The sequence below is a fragment of the Mustela erminea genome, chromosome 10 (assembly GCF_009829155.1).
Source record: "Mustela erminea isolate mMusErm1 chromosome 10, mMusErm1.Pri, whole genome shotgun sequence".
In the NCBI taxonomy this organism is placed as follows: domain Eukaryota; kingdom Metazoa; phylum Chordata; class Mammalia; order Carnivora; family Mustelidae; genus Mustela; species Mustela erminea.
The window spans coordinates 98,680,217-98,704,940 of NC_045623.1; the positions used below are offsets into that span (position 1 = coordinate 98,680,217).

General features: G+C 55.6%; 1 protein-coding gene and 2 long non-coding RNA genes across 7 annotated transcripts in view; 2 read left to right on the forward strand and 1 right to left on the reverse strand.

The window, feature by feature from the left end:
• LOC116600574 lies at nt 1-3,613 on the forward strand. The gene is made up of 2 exons (XR_004289713.1): nt 1-71; nt 1,433-3,613. It is a non-coding gene; the product is annotated as an uncharacterized LOC116600574 (long non-coding RNA).
• The window catches only part of FBLIM1 (filamin binding LIM protein 1), a 23,113-nt gene continuing 1,056 nt past the window's right edge, over nt 2,668-24,724 (reverse strand). Inside the window, exons 2-10 of one of the 5 annotated variants that reach the window (XM_032360642.1) lie at nt 24,106-24,231; nt 19,816-19,872; nt 19,124-19,393; nt 13,618-13,787; nt 12,971-13,088; nt 10,770-10,939; nt 8,394-8,572; nt 7,461-7,578; nt 2,668-4,199 (exon numbers count right to left, since the gene is read on the reverse strand). In XM_032360642.1, the coding sequence (XP_032216533.1) occupies nt 4,086-4,199; nt 7,461-7,578; nt 8,394-8,572; nt 10,770-10,939; nt 12,971-13,088; nt 13,618-13,787; nt 19,124-19,373 (1,119 nt within the window). In that variant the 5' untranslated portion in view covers nt 19,374-19,393; nt 19,816-19,872; nt 24,106-24,231 and the 3' untranslated portion in view covers nt 2,668-4,085. Of the gene's footprint in view, nt 4,200-7,460; nt 7,579-8,393; nt 8,573-10,769; nt 10,940-12,970; nt 13,089-13,617; nt 13,788-19,123; nt 19,394-19,815; nt 19,873-23,679; nt 23,786-24,105; nt 24,582-24,724 lie in introns of those variants that run through there. The other 4 variants (XM_032360643.1, XM_032360640.1, XM_032360641.1 and 1 more) reach the window with 4 other exon arrangements.
• Nucleotides 22,502-24,724, forward strand: part of LOC116600573 — an 8,076-nt gene continuing 5,853 nt past the window's right edge. The window contains exon 1 of the long non-coding RNA XR_004289712.1: nt 22,502-22,946. This is a non-coding gene — a long non-coding RNA (uncharacterized LOC116600573). The remainder of the gene's footprint in view (nt 22,947-24,724) is intronic.

A 24,724-nucleotide genomic window follows, 5' to 3' on the forward strand; every position in this document is an offset into this window, starting at 1 on the left:
ATGCAGGTCCTTTCTGAATGAGCTGGGGACGTCGCTTCTCACTTGCATGGGACAGGCTTGGAGCCTAAGAGGTGAGGGGCCCCAGACGTTTATGGGTTGGTTTGTTTACGTATAGCTGACATACAAATTTTTCAGCTGGATTTTGGCATCTGTGTTACATCATGGGTTCTGGAACATTCTAGACGGTGGGTGTTTGTGATGTGGGTCTGCAGTTTCTGTGGGCCTGTGGTTTACGCTGGACCTGGTTTGGCACTGACTCTGCGGTGTAGCCCGGGGCAGTTACACGCCTCTCTGCTATGCAGCTTCCTTGTCTGTGAGCTGAGACGCTCCACACCCAAAATGGGGCTTGAACTCAGGACCTTGAGATCCAGAGCTGCGCGCTCAGGATCCTCTGGGTGGCTCAGTCAGTGAAGCGTGTGCCTTTGGCTCAGGTCATGATCCTGGGATCCTGGGATCGAGTCCCACATCAGGCTCCTGAGTCCAGACTCCCAGGCATCGACTTGGAGGGGTGGCAGCGCGAGCTCCCAGGTGGGATTCTCCCTCCTTGCAGGTGTGAGTTTGGGCAGAAGAACTGTCTTCCAACGTGGGTCTCCCTCCAAGAGGCTGTGCAGTAATTCCACAGCCCTGTGGCTCACTCCCTACTTGCCCAAATCATTTTTCTCCTCTTCTCCGCACTGGTAGGCAGGGGTTATTCCCATCTTGCGTCTGGAGAGGCTGAGGCTGAGGACCCCGTTAGGGTGAACTGGTGCTCCAGTTCACTAGCCCATGCTGCCCTCTAGTGGCTGGGCCCTGCTCTCAGGACGTCCCCGTGGCTGAGTGGCAGATCCCACTGGGTTTGCAGAAAGCTACCGCCAGGCCTCCTGGGCACCCCCATCGGGAGGATGGTCTCTCAGGACTCCTACATCTTTTTATCCCTTTGTCAGCCCCTCTCCCCATCTCTGAGCATTAAATATACTTATGTAGATATTTAATTGTAAAATATACATAACATTAAATGAATCCAAATCATTTGAAAGTGTGTCCAGTTCAGGGGCTTTTTCATGGTTATTTTAAAAAAGATTCTATTTATTTATTTGATAGAGCGAGAGCTAGAGAGGGAACACAAGCAGGGGGAGTGGGAGAGGGAGAAGCAGGCTTCCCGCTGAGCAGGGAGCCTGATCATGACCTGAGCTGAAGGCAGATGCTTATCAACTGAGCCACCCAGGCACCCCCAGTGGCTTTTTTAAAGCACTTCCTCCAGTCATTTCCAGAACATGCTGTCTTGCAAACTGAAAGCTTGTACTCACCAAACGAGTCTCCATTTCCCCCTCCCTCCAGCCCTACCCAACCACCTTTCTACTTTCTGTCCTTGTGATTTGGGCTATGCCAAGTACCTCACAGAAGGGCAGTCAGAGTATTTGGGGTTTTGTGACGGGCTCATTTCCCATTGCAGAATGCTCCCCAGAAGTCTGTCCCCTTATGGAATGATTCCTACACATGCAGTCTGGAAGACAAAAGCATCCCCAGAATTTCATCCAGATACCATCCCTCCAAACACAACCAGCCAGAAACAGACTGGAACACAGGAATCCCAGCGCATGGTTACGTATCCATGATAGGAAAAGCCAAACTAAACTGAGTGTGGTGATTAAGAGAGCAAAGTGGCCCCTGGCAGCTGGGGACCAGCAGGGCTGAGTGACTCCGGGCCACCTGCAAAACTGGCCAGCATCCTCTGCCGTAAGCCACTGTCGCCTACCAAGCCTGCTGGAAACAAATGCATCACGCCTCTCAGTCGGTCTCCCTGCTTCTTACAGCACACAGGACCAAACCCTCACCTCCCTAAATCCTCCCCCAAATCCCTCAATACCAGCCAGAATCCTGGAGTCCTGGGAGTCCCCACTAACGCCCACGTAGGGAGACGCCCCGAGGTTCCCTGCGCCATGTGGCCGCCTGCGCCTCAGCAAGCATGGGACACCCAGGTCTGTCACTGCAGGCATGTCCCCAGCAGTCTCTGATGGGCGTCACAGGGCCAGTGATGAATGCTAAGAGCTGCCGGCCAGCCCTGGGAGTGAATCCTCACCAACCTGATACTCCTTTCTTTTGGTCACAGCAACCCTCTGTGATAGAGGTCAGCATTATTCCCATTTTACCAATGAGGAAAATCAAGGCTCAGGACTGATCACTTGTCCACACTGTTAAGAGTGGACTAGAGCCAGGTCTGAGCACCCCCAAGGCCACTGCTCCACGCACCCTTCTCTCCAGAGCTACGCTCACCAAGCGAGCCAGGCTGTCCCTGCGAGGGTGGAGGGGGACATTCTGTTCGTGTGCAGACAGCACAACCCGAGGGCAGATGTTGACTCTGTGAAAGGATCTGCCGGCCCTGGAGGGCCCCCCAAAACAGAGGCCCCGCTCTGGGCACCCTGCAGCCACTCTTGCTGCTGGTAGCCTGTGTCTGGGAACGGTGCACCAGCATGCCGGGGGTCGGCTGCTGCAGGCAAGTCTTCGTCACTGGGCAGGGAGAGGGACACGAGTCCCTCCATCTGCTGAGCTGAGCCCCCGTTTGGGGGAACAAGGAACAGGCGCCGTCTGGACACTCGTACCACAGTGAGCAGACACCCAACCCACATTTCTCCAGCTACTGCCGAAGGCCGGCATTTCTCTAGAGATCTTAGTTGGAACACAGACAGACTTTGAATAGGTACGCGTTTATTTTCACGTGTAATAGGAAAAAACATAACTAGCACATAAGATGTGACGGCAGGATATATTGCTTAGCATGAGACTAAAGTTTGAAATAAGTAAAAGAAAAAAATATGTTGAGTCCAAGAAAATATTAAGGAAGAAGGGAACAGGAGGTTCTTGGTTACAAGAATTGTGGAAATGGTATGTGAACGCCCAGAGGTTGGGTCTCACTCTCCAAGCTTTGAGCCAGAAGCTGGGCTCCATTCTGAGGCCCCTAAGGGGCTCCAGAAGGAGACCCTCCCAGTACTCGGAGCCCAGGGCATCCCCAGAGGAGAGCGTGGTGCACCCCGAGCACTCCAGGGAGGAAAGTTCATTTGTTCATGCCCTACAAGACGTCTCAGAAGTTACAAAGCATCAAAAGTGATTTTCCTTAAAAAGAAGAATCTTCTAGGTACGGCCTTGCGGAAGCAGTGGTCACAGGGCAGCCTGGGTTGGAGGGTCCGAGTGGGACACAACGGGGGATAAACAGGGAGGCAGAAGGGACAACCCAGTCCTGTCCCGTAAGAGTGTGCGCATGCGTGGGGGGTTGCGTACACAGCCCCGGTCAAGGCTGTTGGAAGGACACTCAGAGCTTCTGGACCCTGGTCCCAGCATACAACCGGCACTTAATGGCGAATCACTGTGGCACCAGGAGGTGCGCCCGAAGGCAGGGCAGAGGGGTGGCCGGCGTCCCTGGTATGTCAGCCTACACCACCCTCTCCACCCGCCCCTGCTGGGCAGTTCAGGTTCATACCTGGTCCCCATGTCAGCATGACATGTCCTCCAGGTGAGAGGTCCAAGGCTGCTCCCGCTAGGCCACATTCTTGTACAGTTATGAGATTTTTCCTACCAAGATCCCTACCTCGCCCCAAGTCCAAAGAATGTTTCTCACTGTTTAAATCTCAAATTTGTTTAAAAAAAAGGGGGGGGGGCTTTTTAAGGGACCCTGGAGGTTTACCCAAATAGCTCAGTCCTGCAAGCCAGGGCTGGTCTTAGTATCCCCTACGGGGACAGCTAAAGTGTCATTGCTAGGGACACGGTGTGGCATCTAGAGAACTCATGCCGACTCACCCATGGAAGTGGGGGTCAAGGCCAGTGCTTGAGAGGGGCGAGAGCCTCGGAGATGGGAGCCGTGGGCTATGGAAGCCTTCCAGAGTCCAGAGGCTAGAGGAGGAGTGGAAAGTCTGAGAAGCACCGTCCGTCTGCCAACCGCCCACTTCTGAGCGGGGAGGGGGCTCAGCCTGGGGTGGTTCAGCCCCCATGTCCCCGACGAAGCGGGCAGAGCTGCAGGCCGGTCCCCGTCCTGGCTCAGAAGGAGAGTGTGCAAGCGTGGGTCAGAAAGGCAAACTGAGTCAGGAGAGGCCCTCCCGCCCCGGCGGGTGCCCTCAGCAGCACCCCGCGGCGCTCCGCTTCACGTGGCACGGCTTACAGAAGAGGCGGTTGTTCAGCGGGTAGCAGCCTTGGTCCGTGGGCTCCACGGACAGGAGGATCCTGCAGTCCTGTGGGAAACAAGGCACGAGCGGATGGACCCCAGACCCGAGCAAGCGGCCCGGAGCCTGCACGGGGCGGACCGCCCCCCACCCGCGTTTGCTGATAAAATTAAGTGACAAATGTACTTCCAGAGGGCCGGGAGCGAGGCCCCTCATTTCCATCCTCCCGACACACCTGGGCCCGGGCTTGGGCAGGGAAGACGAGGCCCATGGGGGCTTCCATCCACACGGAGGTGTGAGTGATGAGGGCGGAGTCAGCCAAGGGGAGAACTGAGGACACCGAGGGTCACGGACACTGAGGGATCTCAGGAAGAGCTAGAAGGGCCTTAGTGATCACCCAGCAGCAGCCCTTTTAGAACACAAGCTCTGAGAGGCAGTGACCCCATTTCCTGCTAGATCCCGCCTAGGCCAGACTCTGGTACACCCACGAGCCCACGATAACCGTCTGCTGCGTGAATTACTGAGTCGAGTCTCGTCCCATCACTTCACAGCTGGGGAAACTGAGGTCTGGGGAACGACAGGCCGGGCAGCTGGTTCCAGACTGGGACAGGACAGGTCTCTAGCCCGAGTCCAGGCATCTTTTTTCTTGCTCCCCCGTCTGCACAGCTTCAACACTGGCACAGACCTCCAGTTTTTCAAATCTCCAAAGGATTTCGGACCAAGGAGGTTGGGGATTCGGGGCCTGAAATTTGCCCACTTAACCGTTTTGCCCACACCTCACTGGGGGCCTCCCCTGGACACACGCTGGAGCGCAACAATGGGAACGACTGAATGTCCGACCTGAATCAGGGCTCAGCTGGCAACCTCTGGAAGCTGCAAGGCTCGGGCCAGAGACGCTGGTCCCCACAGAGACAACTTTGGGGTCCCAGCGGCCATCCTAACCCAGCACAGCCAGAGGAGAAGGGCGCCCTCGTGTGTCTGTTCCCTGCAACTGCATCTCAAGTCGTGCAAGGTCACGGGATCCATACTCTTCCTAGAGGCTACTTGCTCGGCATTCCCAGTATCAAGTGCCAAACCTCAGGTCCCAAAAGGGCACATGTGACCTCTCCTAAATTAGAATCAAGGGAGAAAACCCCTCATCTATGACGGAGTCACAGTCTGTGAGGGAGCTGTGGGGTGGCCCAGAGCTGGCTAGAACTAGGTCTAACGGACCAGAGTTGGAGTCACTTTTTTCAGGCTCAGTTTTTTTCCCTCATTGTTCCTCATCTGAGATGGCACCTTGGAGCCCATTTCTCTGCCTGGGGAAACAGCACCCCGGATCAGTTCCGGGCCATGGTGTTTCAAGCCTTCCCCTCTAAAATGTAACTGCTAGAGCCGGAGCCCGGACTTAGAGCAGCAGCCTGGGTGATGCTTACAGCTGCCTTCGCCAAGCCGACCACGAGGACGCAGGGAGGGTTTGTGTGCTCACCAGCCAGGCTCAGGGAAAAGCTAATCGCTATGGGGCCTAATGAGGGCTAGGGTGGTGATAACAGCACTTAAATGACATCATTGTTCTGGCAAGATGTATTATCAGCTGGACCTTGAACCACAACCAACGCACAACATAATACGGAGCCATGTGTCAACTTCTCCACCAAGCCTCCTTGTCACTTGAGCACAAACAGCCTCTTGGCTCCATGCATCTGTTTAAATACGGCAAAGTAAGGTAAATGTTTGGAGTTACTCACTGGCTGGCTAAGAGATGTCCTCTGGGACACCCCACTTAGGTGGCACCATAAAAGTTGCTACATTGGGGAACCTGGGTGGCTCCGTCGTTAAGTGTCTGCCTTTGGCTCAGGTCATGATGCCGGGGTCCTGGGATCGAGCCCCACATTGGGGTCCTGGGATCGAGCCGCACATTGGGCTCCTGCTCAGTGGGAAGCCTGCTTCTCCCTCTCCCACTCCCCCTGCTTGTGTTCTCTCTCTTGCTGGGTCTCTATCAAATAAATAAAAATCTTTTTTTTTTTTTTTTAATTTTTTTTTTTTTAAAGATTTTATTTATTTATTTGACAGACAGAGATCACAAGTAGGCAGAGAGGCAGGCTGAAAGAGAGAGAGGAAGAAGCAGGCAAAGAGCCCGATGTGGGACTCGATCCCAGGACCCTGGGATCATGACCTGAGCCGAAGGCAGCGGCCCAACCCACTGAGCCACCCAGGCGCCCCAAATAAATAAAAATCTTAAAAAAAAAAAAAAAAAAAAAGGGTTGCTACCTTTGTCACCATCACCAGAGAAGACACATCAGCAGCATGGGGGTGACAGAGGAAGAGGCAGGGAAGGACTCGGAATCTCCCTAGAAGGACTGACTACATAATTGCAGAGCCCAGAGCAAAGGGCAAAGTAGCGCCCCTTGTTCGAAGAGGAAGAATTTCAAGACGGTGACAGCAGAGCTTTGAAGCAAGCAGGGGAAGCTGCTGGGGGTGGGGGGAGGGATGGGGGATGGGGGGGTGCCCTATGCTGGGCAGCTTTTTCCGATCTTCGCTTCCCTACACTCTGCGCATCCCCTTCTTCTTTCGGAGGCTTGTAGCAACTCCTCCTCTGTGTCCTGGGGACCTGCTTCCTTGGCCTCAGGGATTGTCCATCATAGCCCGCCGGCCAGTGATTGGCTCAGATTGGCTCATGTGACCCACGCTGGGCCAGTCAGAGGCCTTCTTGAGACTGGACCAGTTTCCTTGATGGGGTTTCAAGGTTGGAAGGACGACCCCGCCTGTATCCCTCTCCTCATAGAGGAGCTAGCCCCCAGGAAGAGAAAATGAAGCGAACATACAAAATGGGCAGAACTGAGAGACGGAGAGATGCCCTGATGATCTCATCAATGAGATTCCCTTTCTTGAGGAAAGCAGGATGAGCTTTTTTTTTTTTTAAAGATTTTATTTATTTATTTGACAGAGAGTGAGAGATCACAAGTAGGCAGAGAGGCAGGCAGAGAGAGAGGAGGAAGAAGGCTCCCCGCTGAGCAGAGAGCCCAACTTGGGGCTTGATCCCAGGACCCTGAGATCATGACCTGAGCCAAAGGCAGAGGCTTTAACCCACTGAGCCACCCAGGGGCCCTGAGCTTGGTTTTTATCATTAATTCAGAGCTCTGATTAATAGACTGCTTCTAATGATCTCCATTCTTATCTGTCTCTGCTACTGGGTGGTGAGCACTTGGCAGCTGAGCCCCTACCCCAACTTGTCCCCATGTCCCGGCACCCAGCACAGTGTTGGCATCCCATGGGTTCTCGGCAGGGCTGGGTTGGGGGCGGCAGGGGGCCACCGGCAGCGTGATCCTGACTCCTGACCACCCCACTCACCTCACACCTGTAGCAGTTTTCATGGAAGTTCCTCCCCATGCACTCGATTTTGAAGGCATCCTTCCCGTCCCGAGGGATGATGGGGTTCTCACAGATGCTGCACACAGGGGCGAATTTCCTAGAGGGAAGGGAACCCACACTTTAGGCACTCTGGCCAGGACCGCAGAAATTAGCTGTGGGAGCCGGGGTGGCACTAGTTCGGCTCCCGGAGCTATTTTGGACGCGTCGCCATGTGAATGCACCTGCAGCCACAGCCACAAAGCCTCTTTCTTCCTGGCAGGAGCGGATGGAGAGACTGGTGTAATTAGACCCGTCTTCCCAGGGTATAATTAGCTCGAGGCAAGGAAGTGACTGGGGAACTTTTGAATTTTAGAAAGGCAAGAAATCTCATGTGTGTTCAGTGGGGCTGACCCCCCCTTTCGTTTATCTGGTACTGTGGGTCAACGCTTCTTCTTTTTACCTGTCTTTTGAACAGACACAGCTGTCTCTCCCCTTGGGCAGTGCACAACCCCAGTGTAGGGACTTAGCCAGACATGGGTCCTAGCTTCGGGCTATGGCTTCATAAGGCTCTAGCTCCGAAGGGAGCCTCTGCAGCCTCAGAGCTTGAATCGGAACTTCCATACCTGCCAGAGGTTTGTCTGCTGCCTGCCTCAGTTTCCACATTTGGTAAAAGAGAATGCTTAATAGTACTTGCTTGACAGGCCAGGCTTGGGGATTAAAGGGCTTAACTCACGTGAAGTGCCTGCCACAGTGCAGGTACGTGGGGTTTCAGCTAGAAGCAGGTGTGTGGTCAAATATAGGGTGTGTGGACCAGGCAGACAGGTTTCTGTGAGCCCAGAGATTGCAGGAATGCTCTGCGCCAGCCCCTAGAGCTTGGGCCAGGCTCCTCTGTTCTGGCTGAGTCCTACCCAGCACGCAGACCCCCTCTCATACCTATAGAAGTCGTCCAGGCAGTACACTTCATCCTGGTTGTCCAGGGCAAAGCTCTCGTCCCCGATGCACCGGGCACAGGTAACGCACGTGAAACAGGCAGGATGGAAGGCCCGGCCCAGGGCTCTGATGATATGCTCCTGGACCACCTCGCCACACTTGCCACACTTCTCCAGGGTGTCCTGGGACAGAGGGACACTGCCTCAGAGCCATCCCATGGCTGTGCCCGCTCCAAGCAGCAAGGGGTTTCTAGCTGGCAACCCACAGGGGCCTAGAAGCACAGGGCTAGAGAGAAGGGCTCCCGCTCATGCAACTGGCCCGTAACCACCGCCCCAAAAAAACCTCTACCATTGGTTAAAGTGAATCAAGCTTAGCATTCTGTCCTGGGCCTACAGTGAGGAATCCTGCCAAGGAGCTATTACTGTATTTTTCATTACTAGGACCTGCTTATGGCCAGTGTCCACTAGGACCCATGGGGGAAATTTCTCTTAAACCTCACAGTCAGGAAACGGAATTCCAGGAAGAACTGGTGTGCTTTTGATCTTATAGACAATAAATTTCAAAATTCTTTCCCTTTTCCATTTGGCCACTGGGAAGCTCAGAGTCAAATTCTGTGTCCCACTTTAAGGAATGACTATAGGGGTCTTTTAGTCATATATTTTGGGGTACTAAGTTTCCCTCTGGCTTCATCCCCTGTTCTACTTTGATTTTCCTCTCTTCTGATTTATCTATCTCTGAAATTTCATTATGGTAAGAACACTTAACATGAGATCTATACTCAGCAAATTTTTAAATGTACAACATTATTTGCTATAGGTATTTGTGCATTCTTATAAGCTCCTCAGATCCCTTCTGGAATGAGGAGGATGGGGGGGGGGTGAAAAGGGGAATGGGAAGGTGGGAGAAGGAAGGGAAGGAGCGGGGAGAGAGAGAGAGAGAGAGAGAGAGATTACTGACCCAGAGCAAAGACCTTCCAGCCTGCCCACCTTCTCTTCCAGACCGGTCCCCTCCCTTCCTAGCTGGGCTCCTGTTCATTTAACCTGATTTCATCCCGACAGAAAGGTGTGTTGGTCTCTGCTCCCCCTTGGTGGGAACCCCCTCTCTCCTTGTCCTGGGGGCAGCCCTTCCCTCCCTAGAACACTGCCTAGAGTCTTCCTCCTGCTGTTTCCAGCTGTCAGTACACCCTCGCCCCTGTTTCCCCTCAGTGCCCCACCCGTGCCTGGCTGTGAGCAGAGAAGAGGATAAGGTTATCTCCCCCTGTCATTTGAGGGGGCCAGAGGGATGGGGTGCGGATGGCCTGGCTCCTTGCTGCTCCCACGGTGCCTCCTGACTTTGGTGATGTCTTCAAACGGTCACCAGATTGTCTGGAGTTTACTAGCTAGTCCTCCAAATATTCTAACACTTGGAATCATTCGTTTTCAAATTGCAGTGTGTGTATCAGAATCACCCGAGAGACCTGTTAAAAACACAGACCCCCAGGTGCTATCGACTCATGAGACCAAGGGGAGGTCGACCCGCACACAGCCAGGAGACACGTCTGAGTGGGCTGCGCACCACACGCCATCAGAAGGTTGCAATCCTAACAGCGTGGCAACCAAACCAGCTCTCCCAGATGGCCTCTGGTACTCGGAGGTGACACAGGTTCCTCTGTGCACTCAAACCTGTAGTTTCAGGCAAGAGAGGCAAGAGCACGGGCTCCAGAACTGGGCGGCACAGTGGGAGAAGCCCCGCTCCCCACCGTCCACCACCTTCCAGAGTGTGACGTGTGTGACAGGCTGCGTCCGTGCCCCCAGGACATGCAGGTCCTAATCCCTGGAACCCATGACTACGGGCTCTAATGGCCAAAGGGCCTGCAGATATGGTTGAGTTCAGCGTCTGGACATGGGGAGAGGATCCTGAGTGGGCTCGAAGTGCCATCCCCAGTGTCCCCGTAAGAGGGAGGCAGCGGGAGAACTGACAGAGAGGAAGAAGTAGGACACCAAAGCAAGACGCCACTGTGCTGACTTTGAAGGTGGATGAAGGAACCAAGGGACACAAAGGACGCAGCTACAGAAGCTGGAAAAGGTAAGGACACAGATTCTCCCCTAGAGCCTCCAGAGGGGGTGCAGATCTGCCCACAGACTTCCAACCTCCGGAACCGTAGGATAAATGGGTGCTGTGTGAGGTCATCAAGTTTGTGGGGATTTACCACAGCAGCCACAGAAAACTAATACACCTTGGCTGAGCTCCTTCCCCTCGCTGACCCTCAATGTCCTCATCTGTGAAATGGGTCCCTGGGCCTGCCTCCCAGGATTACTGTGGGGAACGAAATAATGGGATACCTTCCAAGGGCACAGCACGGTGTCTGGTGCCTGGAGGCCACCCGCAGTGGGAGGTTACCTGGTAGCAGGGTTCGCAGAGGGGCCGCCCGTCCTTCTGGTAGAAGCTCTGCCCGGCCAGCTGGCGGCGGCAGGTGCGGCACGTGAAGCACCGGGCATGGTATTGCCTCTTCATGGCTTCCACGGCCAGCTCTCGGGGGGACACGGCCTTGTGGCAGAAGGCACAGACATCTGGGGTGGAGGAGACACCAGTTGTCAGTCACCCGGCCTGGGAGAACTGCACCCAGGCACCGCCCAGGACAAGCCTAAAGTGCTAGGTCTCTGCCTCGAGCCCCAGGGCGGGGGTAGGGGGTGGGGGGGGTGTGGGGAGGTGGGGGTTGGGAGTGTGGCCTCATTTTAGGAGCAATAAAAAGGAATGTGAAAAGCCCCTGAAAGCCTAAATCGGGGACGGGCGCCCGCCTGGCTCAGTCATTGGAGTGTGCAACTCTTGATCTCAGCGTTGTGGGTTTGAGCCCCCTGTTGGCTGTAGAAATTACTTAAAAATAAAATCTTTAAAAAAAAAAAAAAAAAAGCCAAAATTAAAGGACACAGCATCAGGACGCATGGGTTACCATCTGTAAAAATTTAAAGGAGGTGGTGCCTGGGTGGCTCGGTGGGTTAAGCCGCTGCTTTCGGCTCAGGTCATGATCTCAGGGTCCTGGAATCGAGTCCTGCATTGGGCTCTCTGCTCAGCAGGGAGCCTGCTTCCCTTCCTCTCTCCCTGCCTGCCTCTCTGACTACTTGTGATCTCTCTGTCAAGTAAGTAAATAAAATCTTAAAAAAAAAAAAAAAATTAAAGGAGGCTCCATGGTGACACCTTTATGCCCAGATAATTCCAAATGTATCAAAGATCTAAGTATGACAATTGAAACCATAAGACTAGAAGAAGCCAGAGAATTAGATCATAACCGTGGAGTACAGAAGGCTTTTGGTGCCTGGTAAGCACTTAGCAGCTGCTAAGTAGATGGCTAAGACACGGGCCTGGGGAGGCTGCGGGGGTCATGCCTTCAGACACTGCTGGGGGGCGCGGTGCAGATCGGGAGGACCAAACGCATGTACCCGTTGGCCTTGGTATTTTCTCTTCTAGAAATTTCTCTCACAAACTCGCACGCAGGCAAAATGACCCATGTGAAAGACAGTTCGTCTCAGTCTTACTTGTTAGAGCAAGAAACCACCTAAGTGTCCGTCCACAGGCAGCTGGCTACACATATACAGCAGGGCCCCAGTGGAATACTATACAGCTGTGAAAAAGGAGCCACGTTATGTTCGGGTGTGGTGTGAGCCCTAAGGTGTTTGAAGGAAAGAAAGCAAAGTGCAGAACAGCTGAGAGTTCGCTCCAGTTTGTGGAAAAATGGGCTGGGCCGGGGAGCAGCCCAGACACAGCTTGCATATGCATCAGATGTCTCTGGAAGGATACGGGAGATGTTAAAGAGGCTGCCCATCTGACAGGAAAGCGGGAGACACACAGATGACTCAAAGGAGAGACTTTACACTGTATGTCTTTCTGTTCTTTTTATCTTGTCTATGCAAGAACACTATGTGTTCAAAAAATTAAACAGTGAGGGGCACCTGGGTGGCTCAGTGGGTTAAGCCTCTGCCTTCCACTCAGGTGATGATCTCAGGGTCCTGGGATCGAGTCCTGAATCGGGCTCTCTGCTCAGCAGGGAGCCTGCTTCCTCCTCTCTCTCTGCCTGCCTCTCTGCCTACTTGTGATCCCTCTCTCTCTGACAAATAAAATCTTAAAAAAAAATTAAACAGTGAAAAAATCCAAGGCATTTTGCTATCATAGCACATTTTGCTGATCGATATTTAAATGGGCTTCAGTTCGGGGCGCCTGGGGGGCGCAGTCAGTGGAGCGTCCGACTCCCGACTTAGGCTCAGATCATGATCTCAGGGTCGTGAGACTGAGCCCTGCATCTGGCTCGGCACTCGGGGAGGAGTCTGCTTGAGATTCTTGCCCTCTGCCCCTCCCCTCCCCTCTCTCTCTCAAATAAATAAAATATAAAAATATTTTTAAAATAGCATAAAATGGATTTCAGTTACAAAGGAAAAAGATTAAGGTAATAAACATAAAACTGATGTACAGGAATGAGGCGTGTGGCGGAACCGTGAGTGGGACAGACGCCAGGGGCCCCGCTTTTCTAGTTCTGGCTCGGAAGCTCCTGCGTGTCCAGTGAGGGCTCCTGGGGACCACCCAGAAGTCTTCCAGCCCCGAGCCCGTACCTGTGGACGCCTCCCTCTCGTGGAAGCCGACTGTTTCTTCTGGGGGAGGCGGCAGCTCGTCCTCCGCAGGCCTGGCGAGACCGGGCTGAGGCTGGGGCGGAGGTGCCTCGGTCAGGGACTGTGGGGCGACAAGGGGAGGGCAGGGGAGCTGTCACCCAGTGGGGACCCCACACAGCCCTCTCAGCTCTGCTCCTCCTCTGATGGCATCAAGCACAATTAGCCCCGCTCTACAGAGGAGGAAACTGAGGCACAGAGAGGCAAACGACCAAATGTCGCTCCGCTGGAAGGCTGACGGCAGTGGCTGGGGCCCAAAGCTACTTCCAACCACTTCTGAAGAATCTTCTGGAATCGCTCTTCCCTGGCCTGGAATCCTGCCCGTTACTACGACGGCCTCTATGAAGGGCAGGGGATTAAAATTATCTTCTCAGAGCTGAAAGGGAGGTAACTGAAGGGGCAAAGGGTATGGCACCCGTCCTCCAGGGACCTTGAAAAGCAGGATCAGCTTTTACCAGCTTAGAAGTATTGAAGAGGGACAACCCTCAGGCAGGAGCAACCTCCAAGCTTAAATCCCTGAAAGGCGCAGACTCTCTGTCCCCCTTCCCCTCCCTGGGGACCCTGGGGCTCCACAGGGATGGAGGGACCCATACCTGAGGTGGGGGCGGGGGCGGGGGCAGATGCAGCTGCTCTAAGTCTGAAATGAGTGATGCTCCCATCGAGGCAGGGAGCTGCTCATCAGGGGAGGGCGGTGGAGGAGGGAGGAGGTCCAGGTCGGGGAGTGTGTCCTCACCATCCAAGGGAGGAGGAGGGAGAGAACATCCTGCAACCAAAAGGGGAGAGAGGGTTGGTCTGAGTCTCTGCAGGCAGACAGAAAAGGTGTGCACTTACCCAGAAGGCCATACAACATGGGGGCCAAGAGCTCAGGTCCAGGGCCCCCCAGACCTGGGCTCTGCTTTTGACTTGCTGTGTGTCCTTAGGCAAGACACTTAACCTCTCTGGGTCTGTTTACTCAGTGGAAACATGGGTATCAATCTTCCCGGGCTGTCGTGAGAACGGGAAGGACTTGGCACGGGAGATGGCACGTGGTGTGGGCTCAGAAAACAGAAGCTGTCAGAACCTTCCATAACAGCCCTCCCTACCTGGACACTCGAGGGCCCCAAATCCTTGCTAGAAGGTCCCTGTTGAAGTACAAGCAAACTCAGCTCCTAAGGCTGCGGCTCTCAAAGTGTGGTTCCTGGCTCAGCAGCCACAGTGCCTGGAACTATGTCTAGGAACGCACCATCTGCGTCTGCCCTGGATTTGGAGAATCGGAACCTGCGGGGGGAGGCGCGGGGTGGGGGTGTGCAGCTACCGACAGCAGGAGAAACCCTCCCGGTGACGATATGCCGCTCAAGTGTGGGAGCCACCACCTGGGTTAAATAACGGATTCAGGTAATGCCTATCGAGTGTTGAAAGCATCAGGTGAAAGGCAGATGGAGAACTTTCCAGAAAAGGGGTCAGACTGTCACCACCCGAATCCACGGATCAACCCCAGGCAGATACCAGGGATCTTTAGGTTCGTGTTAGGTTGTAGACAGGTAAGGGGACACCCATGGAATGTTCTGACCAGAACAAACCCCAAACATAAGCAAGAACCAAACCCAATCTCATCAGGTTTCTGGAATTAACTCCACTTAATGATAAATTTGGGAGAGGGGATGAGTTGAATGGGTGTGGGAGCAAAGGGAAAAACCAGGGACATTCTACAGAAACTGACCCTACTTTCTGCAAAAAGTCAACAGCACGTGAGAGAAAAAGAAAGGGGAAACTTCCCAGGAATTAAGAGACTCGGGCGCCTGGGTGGCTCGGTGGGTTGGGCCGCTGCCTTCGGCTCAGGTCATGATCTCAGGGTCCTGGGATCGAGTCCCGCATCGGGCTCTCTGCTCAGCAGGGAGCCTGCTTCCTCCTCTCTCTCTGCCTGCCTCTCTGCCTACTTGTGTTCTCTGTCAAATAAATAAATAAAATCTTTAAAAAAAAAAAAAAAAGAGAGACTTTAGGGACGCCTGGGTGACTCAGTCAGGTAAGCATCTGCCTTTGGCTCGGGTCATGATCCCAGGGTACTGGGACTGGGCCCCATATCAGGCTCCCTGCTTAGAGGAGAGTCTGCTTCTCCCTCTGCTTACTTTCCCTCTGCAAACAGGTCCCCCTGTTTGTGCTTTTTCTCTCTCCGAAGTAATAAATAAATAAAATCTTTTTTTAAAAGTAATAAATAGGGCGCCTGGGTGGCTCAGTGGATTAAAGCCTCTGCCTTTGGCTCAGGTCATGATCTCAGTGTCCTGGGATCGAGCCCCGCATCGGGCTCTCTGCTCATCGGGGAGCCTGTTTCCTCCTCTCTCTCTGCCTGTCTCTCTGCCTACTTGTGATCTCCATCTCTCAAATAAATAAATAAAATCTTAAAAAAAAAAAAAAAAAAAGAACCACCCAACAGCAAACACATGTACATACATAAGAAAAACACCCCTGCATGACATTATTTTCAGTTAGTGCAAGAGAGCTTAATTTTTTTTTTTTAAGGATTTATTTGAGAGAGAGTGCACGTGCCCAAGCAGGGGGGAGCAGCAGGCAGAGGGAGAGGGAGACGCAGACTCCCCGCTGTGCAGAGAGGGGGGGGGGCTGCGGGGCTTGATCCCAGGACCCTGGGATCCTGATCTGAGCCACCTGAGACTCAGGCCTCTTCGGGCACCCCAGAAGAGCTTAATTCTTCCTGGGAAAGCTGCAGTCTACAGAGGTTCACGGAAGCGGAGGGGTCTGGATCCGGGGCTCCAGGGAGGACCGAGGGAGGAGGAGGAGGAGGGCTGAGGATCGCCCAGCTCTGGCCACAGCCCCAGGCTCTGCTCTGTCCAGGAACAGCTCCCTATATGCCGTAACGCCCACCCCTGCTCCCTATATGCCGTAACTCCCACCCCTGTTCCAAGGAGGCACTGCCCAGCTCCCCTGGAGGAGGGGATTGGGGGTCAGGAGAGAAGCCGGCCTTGAAAAGCCTGATGGGGAACAGAGCTGTTAATAGTGCCCCGGGGAGGGGCGCCTGGATGGCTCCGTCATTAAGCCTCTGCCTTGGGCTCAGGTCAATGATCCCAAGGTCCTGGGATCCAGCTCCTGGCTCGGCGGGGAGCCTGCTTCCCCCTTTCTCACTCCTCCTGCTTCTGTCCCCTCGCTTGCTGTGTCTCTCTCTGCCAAATAAATAAAATCTTTTAAAAAAACATAGTGCCTTGGGGAGAAAGGACAGGGAGTCTGGTCTGAATCAGCCTTCGGCTCCCTCCTGTCTCTGGGGCACACGGTAGGCCAAGCCTCACAAGGTAGGACTGCCTTAGACACCCCTGGAAAGCAGACCGCAAGTGCCCAGGCCCTGTCCCCCCAACCCCAATGGGGCTCTGGTCCCATTCGCTGCTGAGTCACTGGGGCACCTCTCTGGGCTTAGAGCTTTCTCATCCATTCGACAAAGATAAGGAGCCCCCTCCTCTTTCTCCCAGGGACTGAGGGCCGGATGGGAGGATTATTCTAGACCGGTGAGTAAGCCACAGAATCCTCTGGTGCTGACGGTGGGCCCCACCCCCAGAGGACCTGACTCAGCGGGCTTGGGGGAAGTGCCTGGGAATTGACATTTTTGAAAGCTCCCAGGTGAAGACGCCGCTGCTGGTTTAAAGGCCACACTTGGAAAACGTTTCTTCTGCTCCCCAAGCTTCACTTGCTTAAAGCCTTTAGGCTAGAACAGCAGCTCCCTGACCAGGGTCCCCAGACCAGAGCATCAGCATTATCTGGAAGTGCGTAAGAAAATGAATATTCTCGGGGGGTGGGGGGGCACCGCACTGCTGAATCAGAAGCACCCAGGGTGGGGCCTGGCCAGCCGGCTGTGTTTGAACAAGCCCCCTCCCGAGGCCGGTGTGAGAACCTTGCTCCAGATGAGCTGAAGGTGAGTCAGGAACTGGATCGCGGAAAGGCAGCCGGAGCCCCCAGGCCTCTTCAGGGACCTGTCTTGGGTCCGGGCCTGGACAGGAACTCCAGCCGGGCAGCAGCAGCGGGAGGCCCGCAGGCAGGGTGCAGGGGGCCCCAGCTGAACCAGGATCCCCTGGGCAGGAGCAGGAGGAGGAAGCGCAGATTTCCCAAAGAGAAGCCAAGAGAAAAACTGACTTCTGAATGCGAGCTGGTGAGGCTTTGTGCATGTGGGCTTCTAGAAGGAAGTGGGGATGGAGGGAGGGAAAGATGGGGATCTCTCTCAGGACGCAAGGGCCAAAAAAAAAAAAAAAACAAACCCGTGTGTGGATTCCCAAGACAAGCACTGGCTGGGGTGTCAGATGACAGCCGGCAGCTGGCGTGGCCCCAGGGCCCGCTTTGTGCTGTGGTCAGACCAGACTCCTGACCAAGATGCTCGCCTAGAACTTGTCTCACTCAGGTGAGACTGAACCCCGAGATTCCCTGAGCTCTGCCCGTGCGCCCCACTGGCAAACAAAATGGAGGACCAGCAGACCAGCCACAGCGAGGTGCCCCCGCTCCCAGGGAAGGTCCGCTTTTGTTACCACACTCCCAAGACCTTCTGGTATTCCAGCAACCCATGAATACGTTGTGGAAATGTTGGCAATGGGGCATCTACACTATAGACTCCGGACTCCCTCTCCTACCCAAAAGGGATGTCATTTTTTCCCACTGGATCACACACCCTGCTGTGTGAATTCTGGTCATCGGGGTCTTGGTTCTATAGGAAAGCTCCTGGAGGAGGCCGTGTTCTTGGGATGAGTGGTTAGGAAGGAGAGATCAGTTTACGAGGTGGTGTCAGATGAAGAGGCATGTTACATGAGTGTCTTTGTCTCCTGCCCTTTTCTGGCCCCTGGAACTGGCAGTTCCTATTGGTCTTCAGGGTGTTTCTGTGGTGACGGATGCACGGGGCTACTCTAACTTTGCTCGGGGACAGCAGAACACCCTGGGGGAACTCCAGGGGCTCATCTTTGTCGTCTCTGTGCTTCCTTATTCCACCTGGTGTCCTATAAGGAGAGCCATCCCCCTGCCCCAAGCCCCCGGGTTGTGCTCCTTCCTTGTTTCTACCCAACCAACAGCTAAGACTCCATGGAGTGGAGTCTCCAACGCTCTCTGGTGTCCTGGCAGCAGAGCCGAGCACAAGGCAAAGGAACAGCCCCGTATGAACTATATCCATTCTGTGACAGATGCGTCATATACATGACCAAATTTCCACCTTCCAGAGGTTGAAATCAAGCAAACCAACTGCATGCCTAAGACCACACAGCAAGTGAATGGCAGAGTTCGAGAGAGAATAAAACCACCTTTGAGGTCCTTCAATGTGCACGATTCGTTCCTGCCTCAGGGCCTTTGCACTTGCTATTCCCATAGGCCAGCTCTATCCTGTCATTCAGGTCTTAGCTAAGCTGAAATGTCACCTGCTGGGAGAAGCCATTCTAATTGTCCCAGAAAGAGTGGTACTTCCTGGGGCACCTGGGTGGCTCAGTCAGTTAAGCATCTGCCTCCAGCTCAGGTCATGATCCCAGGATCCTGGGATCGAGTCCTGCTCAGGTGGGAGTTTGCTTCTCCCTCTATACCCTCTGCTCATGCTTTCTCTCTCTTGCAATTTCTCTCTCAAATAAATAAAATCTTCAAAAAAAAAAAAAATTGGTACCTCCCACCTCCTCTCCGTGTTTTGCTCGTGTAGAGCCCTTGTGTCTCCCCAACATTATGTTTGTGGTCATCTGTTTTCCCCACTAAGATTTAAGTTTCATGTAGGCTGAAAGACTGGTCTTTCTTCTCACGTCCCAAGTTTCTGGCCCAGAAGAGTAACCTCGGGTAACACATTATTTAACACTTTCTACGTGACAGGCACAGACCCAAACATGTATATTCATTCCCCTAATCCTTTGAGGAAGGTACTATCGTGATGCCTGTTTTATAGATTAGGAAACGGAGGAACAGAGAGGGTATGTGGCTTGCCAACCTCACACAGCCAAGTAGAAGAGCCAGGGTTCAAACCCGCGCAGGTGGGCTTGAGTCTGCCTGGCACACAGTAGGTGCCCGAGGAATGAATGGACGCCTGAAAGAGCCCAGAGCAGGTCCCTTCCTCCCCGCCTCCGTGTGGCCTCTGACACAGCCTCCTGCCTGGTCCCCTCACCTTCTTACCTCCGTTGGAGAGCTGAGGGGATACCGCTGGCCTGGTGGCTGCCGCCCTGGCAGGAGGGGTCCAGGGGCTGGACCTCCCTGCTGAGCCAGCCCCGGGCGCCTTCCCAGGAGCAGGGGCTTCCCAAGTGCGGCCCGGCCGGGCCTCACAAGCTGCCCGCTTCACTTCCTCGGCCACGGCCATGTTTCGCCGCGGGGGGGCCAGCGTGATAAAGACAGACGAGGCGACCCTCTTCTCCGGCTTCGAGGCCATTGTCTCGGTTCCTGGTGGGGCTGGAGACAGAGTGTGGCTCAGGCTGGGGCAGGGCTTCAGGCCCAAGGCTGTGTTCCACCTAGACAGACAGACAGACATCCCCAGGCCCGGAGCCTCCCTTCTCCTAACAGACAGGAGCGCCCACTCCCCTGGGCCGGCTCGGGCCCCAGTAGAGACAAAGAAGGGGCTGGGGATGTCCTGCGGGGGAGGGCAGGCGTCCACCAGGTGACTCGGGCCACAGGGAGGGGACCCACAGCAGTCCTAACTGTCCCTCCCCACAACCTGAGCCGGGGTGGGGGGGGGGGCAAAGGGCTTCGAGGCCTTGCTCACCTCACAAATGATTAATTTTCCTCCTCCGAGAAGTGTGAGAAGGAGCAGCTCCTCCAGTCCCCACCCACCCACCCACCCTGCCACCGGGCCACACCCCAGTTACCTCCCTCACCTGAGATCCAATTCTCCCCCCGGGGGTCAAAGTCCCTGCGGGTACAGGCCAGCTCTGCTGTGAGAGGGAAACAGCGCAACCCGTCAGAGCATCAGGGCTGGGTTCCAGGAGGCGGAGAGGACAGAAGTTCAATCCGAGCTATGGTGGGTCAAAACCTACTATGCACCCACCGTCCTAAGCACTTGCTGCCCACTCACTTCCAAGTCCTCCCAGCCGCTGGGGGACAGGTGCTAGGACTATCCCAGCAGACGCCGAAACCAAGGTTCAGAGAGGTGAAGTCCCTTGTTCAGGGTCACACAGCAGCAGAGCTGGGATTTGAATCCAGGCCCAGGCTCGCTCTTTTCTTTTCTTTTCCTTTTTTTTTTTAAAAGATTTTATTTATTTATTACAGGGATCAGAAGTAGGCAGGGAGGCAGGCAGAGACAGAGAAAGGGAAACAGGCTCCCTGTTGAGCAGAGAGCCCAATGTGGGGCTCGATCCCAGGACCCCGAGACCATGACCCGAGCCCCAGGAAGAGGCTTAACTCACTGAGCCACCCAGGTGCCCCTAAAAGCTTTTTAAAAAAGATTTTACTTTGAAGGAATCTCTATGCCCAACATGAGGCTTGAACCCACAGTCCTAAGATCAAGAGTCGCACACTCTTCCAACTGAGCCAACCCGGTGCCCTTCGATTTCTTTTCTGACGACCCTGGACCTCTGCCCCTTTCCCAGCTTTTTCTCTTACCAGCCTTGGAGAGTTTCCACCCCTTGTTTTTCCTCCTCTGCCCCCACAGAGCGAATGTCCATTTTTTCTTAGAGGCCCAGCTTTTCCACGAAGCCTCCCGTGATTCCTGACCCCCTCCCGGGAGCAGCGTCTGCTTCCTCAGGTTGATGACAGCCCATCACGGGACATGTTGGCGCCCTGTCACCACGTCTGCCCCTACCTCCCCCCAAGTGATTGCATGTGACTTCAGCTGTGCCTGTAATCTTTGTGACCCCAGTCCAACGTGGGCATCAGAGCACGGATCTGGAAGCCGGACAGCATTCCTGATGTCAAGGAGCCCATTTTCCATTCCCCAGGTGGTGACCCCAAACAGCTGCCTCCAAGGCCAAGGCTGAGGTGGGGCCCCTCAGGTCTCGGGGGAAGGCAAGTCAACCACATTCAGTCAAAGGTTTTCCCTGTGCTCCCAGGGCTGATGCCCCGTTTGAGCTGGGTCTCTAAGCTGGGTCTCCCCTCTTTCTAACCCACTCTCCAGCTGAGCCATCTGGATGTAGCTCCGAAGGCGTGTGGAGAGAATAAATAGGAATCCAGTGAGTGATAATCAAGAAGTAGGGTCAGGTGCAGGCACCTGGGTAGCTCAGTCATTAGGTGTCTGCCTTCCGCTTGCGTTGTGATCCCAGCGTCCTGGGATCGGAGTCCCGCATCGGGCTCTCTGTTCGGCGGGGAGCCTGCTTCCCCCTCTCTCTCTGCCTGCCTCTCTGCCTACCTGTGATTTCTGTCAAATAAATAAATAAAATCTTAAAAAAAAAAAAAAGAAAGAAAGAAAGTAAGAAAGAAATCAACGTCCGAAGAAAGCTTTAAAAGTTATTTTCAAAAAAAAAAAAAAAAAGTTATTTTCCAACCTTTCCTTTTGTTTCTTCTTCAGGAAAGGGACATTTAGGAGTATATACGCTTCCTCGTATCGGCCGCCCTGGTCATACGTCATCCAAAACTGTATGGTTTGACACTTTGGCTTTACACTTTGTTACCAGATTGAGAGTCTGTTTTGGTCAGCAGCTTTCAGAGAGTCACGTCCAAGAAAGGACAGCAAGGGCACCGACTGACCAAGGGCCTGCTCTGTGCCAGGCACGGCGGCTCACGCTTTCTGAGCCTCTAAACACACCTTATTTGCAACACATCCCCTGACGTCCCCACTTTACAGGTGGTTCCATGGGATGCCCCGAGAGGTTAAGGGACTTTTCCAGGTCATCTTAGCAGCCTTGGCAGACTCAGAATTCTAACTGAGCATCATTTGACCCGAGTCCTGGAGGAGGGGGGAGTCCTTGGACCTGAGATGACACACTTTTCCTTCCCTGGATGGTACGGGCGCCTCCAAATCCTTGGTGCTGTTCTCATCCAAGAAAAGCCCAATCCAGATAGATTTTCTTGTGGCCAGTACATTCTGGGCTCATCCCCGGAGACTGCTGTGAATGCCCCCTCCACCTCCCTCCGACCCTGCTCTGACCCCCACTCCACCCCAGCCCACCCCTCCGGGAAGTCAGATCTGTGGTTTTCTCGGAAAACATCCAAGGCAAATGTCCTAGCTCTGACGCCAGATGTTCACAGCTGGCCAGCTTCACGCCCCCCCCAATCCCTCCCTGCAGTTCCTTCAGGGACTTCAGGCCCCAGGGGACCCCCACCCCTGGGGATTTTCAAAGCCTGTCAGTCAGGCCCAGGGCTGCTAGGAGAGAGAGCCTCAGCCTCCTTCAGGTCCCACTGCCCCCAGGTCACCCCAGAGGGGGGTATGTGGGAGAAAGCTCCCTGAGAGGCTACTGGCCAGCCGCACCCCGGAGACCCTCTGCCCCCATCCTTCCTCCCGCAGAGGGGGAATCTGAGATCCAGTTGGGTAAGCAGAGAAAGTGGGAACAAAGGGAAAGAAAGTCATTTCCTGTCAAGAGGAAGGAAGGAGGCTGAGATCCAGCCAGCCACCCAGCCCAGCTTTAGGCTGCAGCCCGGGGCAGGGGACAGGCTGGCTGAGCTGGCGGTCCTCCCGGTAGTGCCCCCCCCTTCCTTCCTACTCCTTCTAACCCCCTCCAAAAACTTCTGGAACCACCTGTAAGCTTTGTTCTCTAATACTTGGACAAAGCAATCTACGCTTGGTTCAGAATGACACTTTGCTGGAGGTAGGAGGGAGACCATGCTGACACCCAGCAGAGGGCCCTGCAGCCTTGGGTAGAGGTTCCCTTTCCCTCTCCCCTCAAGGAAGCCAGGGAAACACAGGGAGCTGCAGTCACACCCAGCCCCACCTCTTCCCTGCTGGGTGACCCACAGCAGGTTACTGGCCCTCTCTGGGCCTCAGTTTTTTCCTAAAGTGAGAATAAAAAAGTCTGTCCTGAAAGGTGGTTGGCTCAGAGGATCCAAGGAGAGAGAGCGCTCCAGACCTTGGTACTAGGTAGGTCCAAAGAGAAGGCAAGCTGGTTACCCAGCCCCTGATGGGGAGGAGCCCCCAGGGGCCAGGCTGGCCTGGGTGGGGGGTGGGGGGCGCCTGGGAGGACTCGACTTGGCTTCCAACATTAAGAGCAGGATTCTGGGAGCTGCCCGGGCTCTTCCCGGGGTCCCCAGAGTAGGGCTGGGTAGGATCCCCGCCAGGATGCCCCACGGCACACCCCTTCCCAGCCCCCGACCGGGATTTAAGGCCCCAGAGAGGGGCGGCCCTGGGGCCCCTCCTTCCCCTCGCCTGACCCGGGCTGGGTGAAGGGGCCCGGAGCTCCCTGGAGCTCCGGAAACCCGGCGCCCTCCCGCAAGCAGCCCAGGCGGGCGGCTGGCCGGGTCACTGTGGGGCGCCGCCAGGGACTTTAATTCGATCCATGTGCGGGACGCTGTCCTCTTTGTGCGGGAGCTTCCGCCCTGCCCACCTCTTCCCCAGACGATCCGCTCCGGGGCAGGGACACCAGCCCTTCCCCCGCTCCAGGGACAGGGACAGAGACCGGGGGCCGGGACCCAAAGCGGCACCCCCGCCCTCCCGCGGACCCCCTGCAGGAGCGCCGGAATTGGGGTCCCGGCGGGGGGGCGGGGAGGGGCTCCGGCCCGGGGCCGCCCGCGCTGTCACCTGTGTGTGGCCGGGGCTAGGACGGAAGGACGGCCGCCCCGCTCGCCCCGCGCCCCCCGCCCCGCGCCCCGCTTACCTGTGTCGCCCGCGCCCCCAGCGGCTCCGGTCGGACGCCCGAGCGAGCTGAGCCCTGAGCGGCGCGGAGCCTCCCGCCCCCTCCGCCCTCCCCGCCCCCTCGGCTCCCTCCGCCCCGCCGCCCCGGCCGCCTTACCATAAAAGGTGAAGCTTAGGGGGAGGGGGCCCGGGATTCCCGCCGGCGGAAGCGGCCCCTACCTGCCCCCCCCACCTGCCCGGCCGCACCCCGCGCCGCCCCCGGCGCCTGCCCTTTGTTCCCTGGAACCCTCCTCTCGTCCTCTGGGCCCGGGCCTGGGGTGGGAGGCCTCCCCGGCTGCCCACCCCCGGGGGCCTTTGTGCGCCCCGCGCGGTCCTTCCCTAGGTCTCCTGGGTTGGTGGCCCCACCTGCGGAGTCGGGTGTTGGGTGGGAGGGGGGGCGGGTACTTACACCTGAGTCTGGCCTGAGATCTCCCAGGGTCCTAGGTGTCAGGTGGACCCGAGTTCCTCGGGCCATTCACTAACAATTCCCTGACCCCGGGCAGGCACTCCGCCTCCTGGAGTCTCAGGTTCTTATCTGTAAAATGGGGGTAAAGGCTGGGGCTCAGCCGAGATAAAAGACGGCACTGAACAGAGAGAAGAGCACTGGTGGTCAGTGGGCCTTCTTAGGGGGTGACCCTGCCTGGAGGTCTCAGATGCCCAGCGGAGCAGGTCATCTCTACTTGCTGTCGTGACCTGCTATCACTGCCTGGGTGGACCCTTAAGCTCTCCGCAGTGGGGTCCCAGCCCCACCCCAGGGGAAGGGGGTTGGGGGGGGCACAGGCTCCCAGGCAGCCTGGTAGACAGGGCCCAGCAGGCAGTCCGGGTCACCTGCTTTGCCAACCCTGGTTCCAGTCTCTGCCTCCCTCCCACCTCCTGCACTCCCCGACCCAAGCCAGAGGAGAAGGGGGAGGAGGAAGCAGAGCCTGGGCCCTGGGACAGGAGATGGAGCCGGGATGGGCCGCCTGGGTCCCTGGAGGCCCGGGGAACATTGCTGGGAAAAGGAATCTGGGTCTGATTCAGAGGCAAAC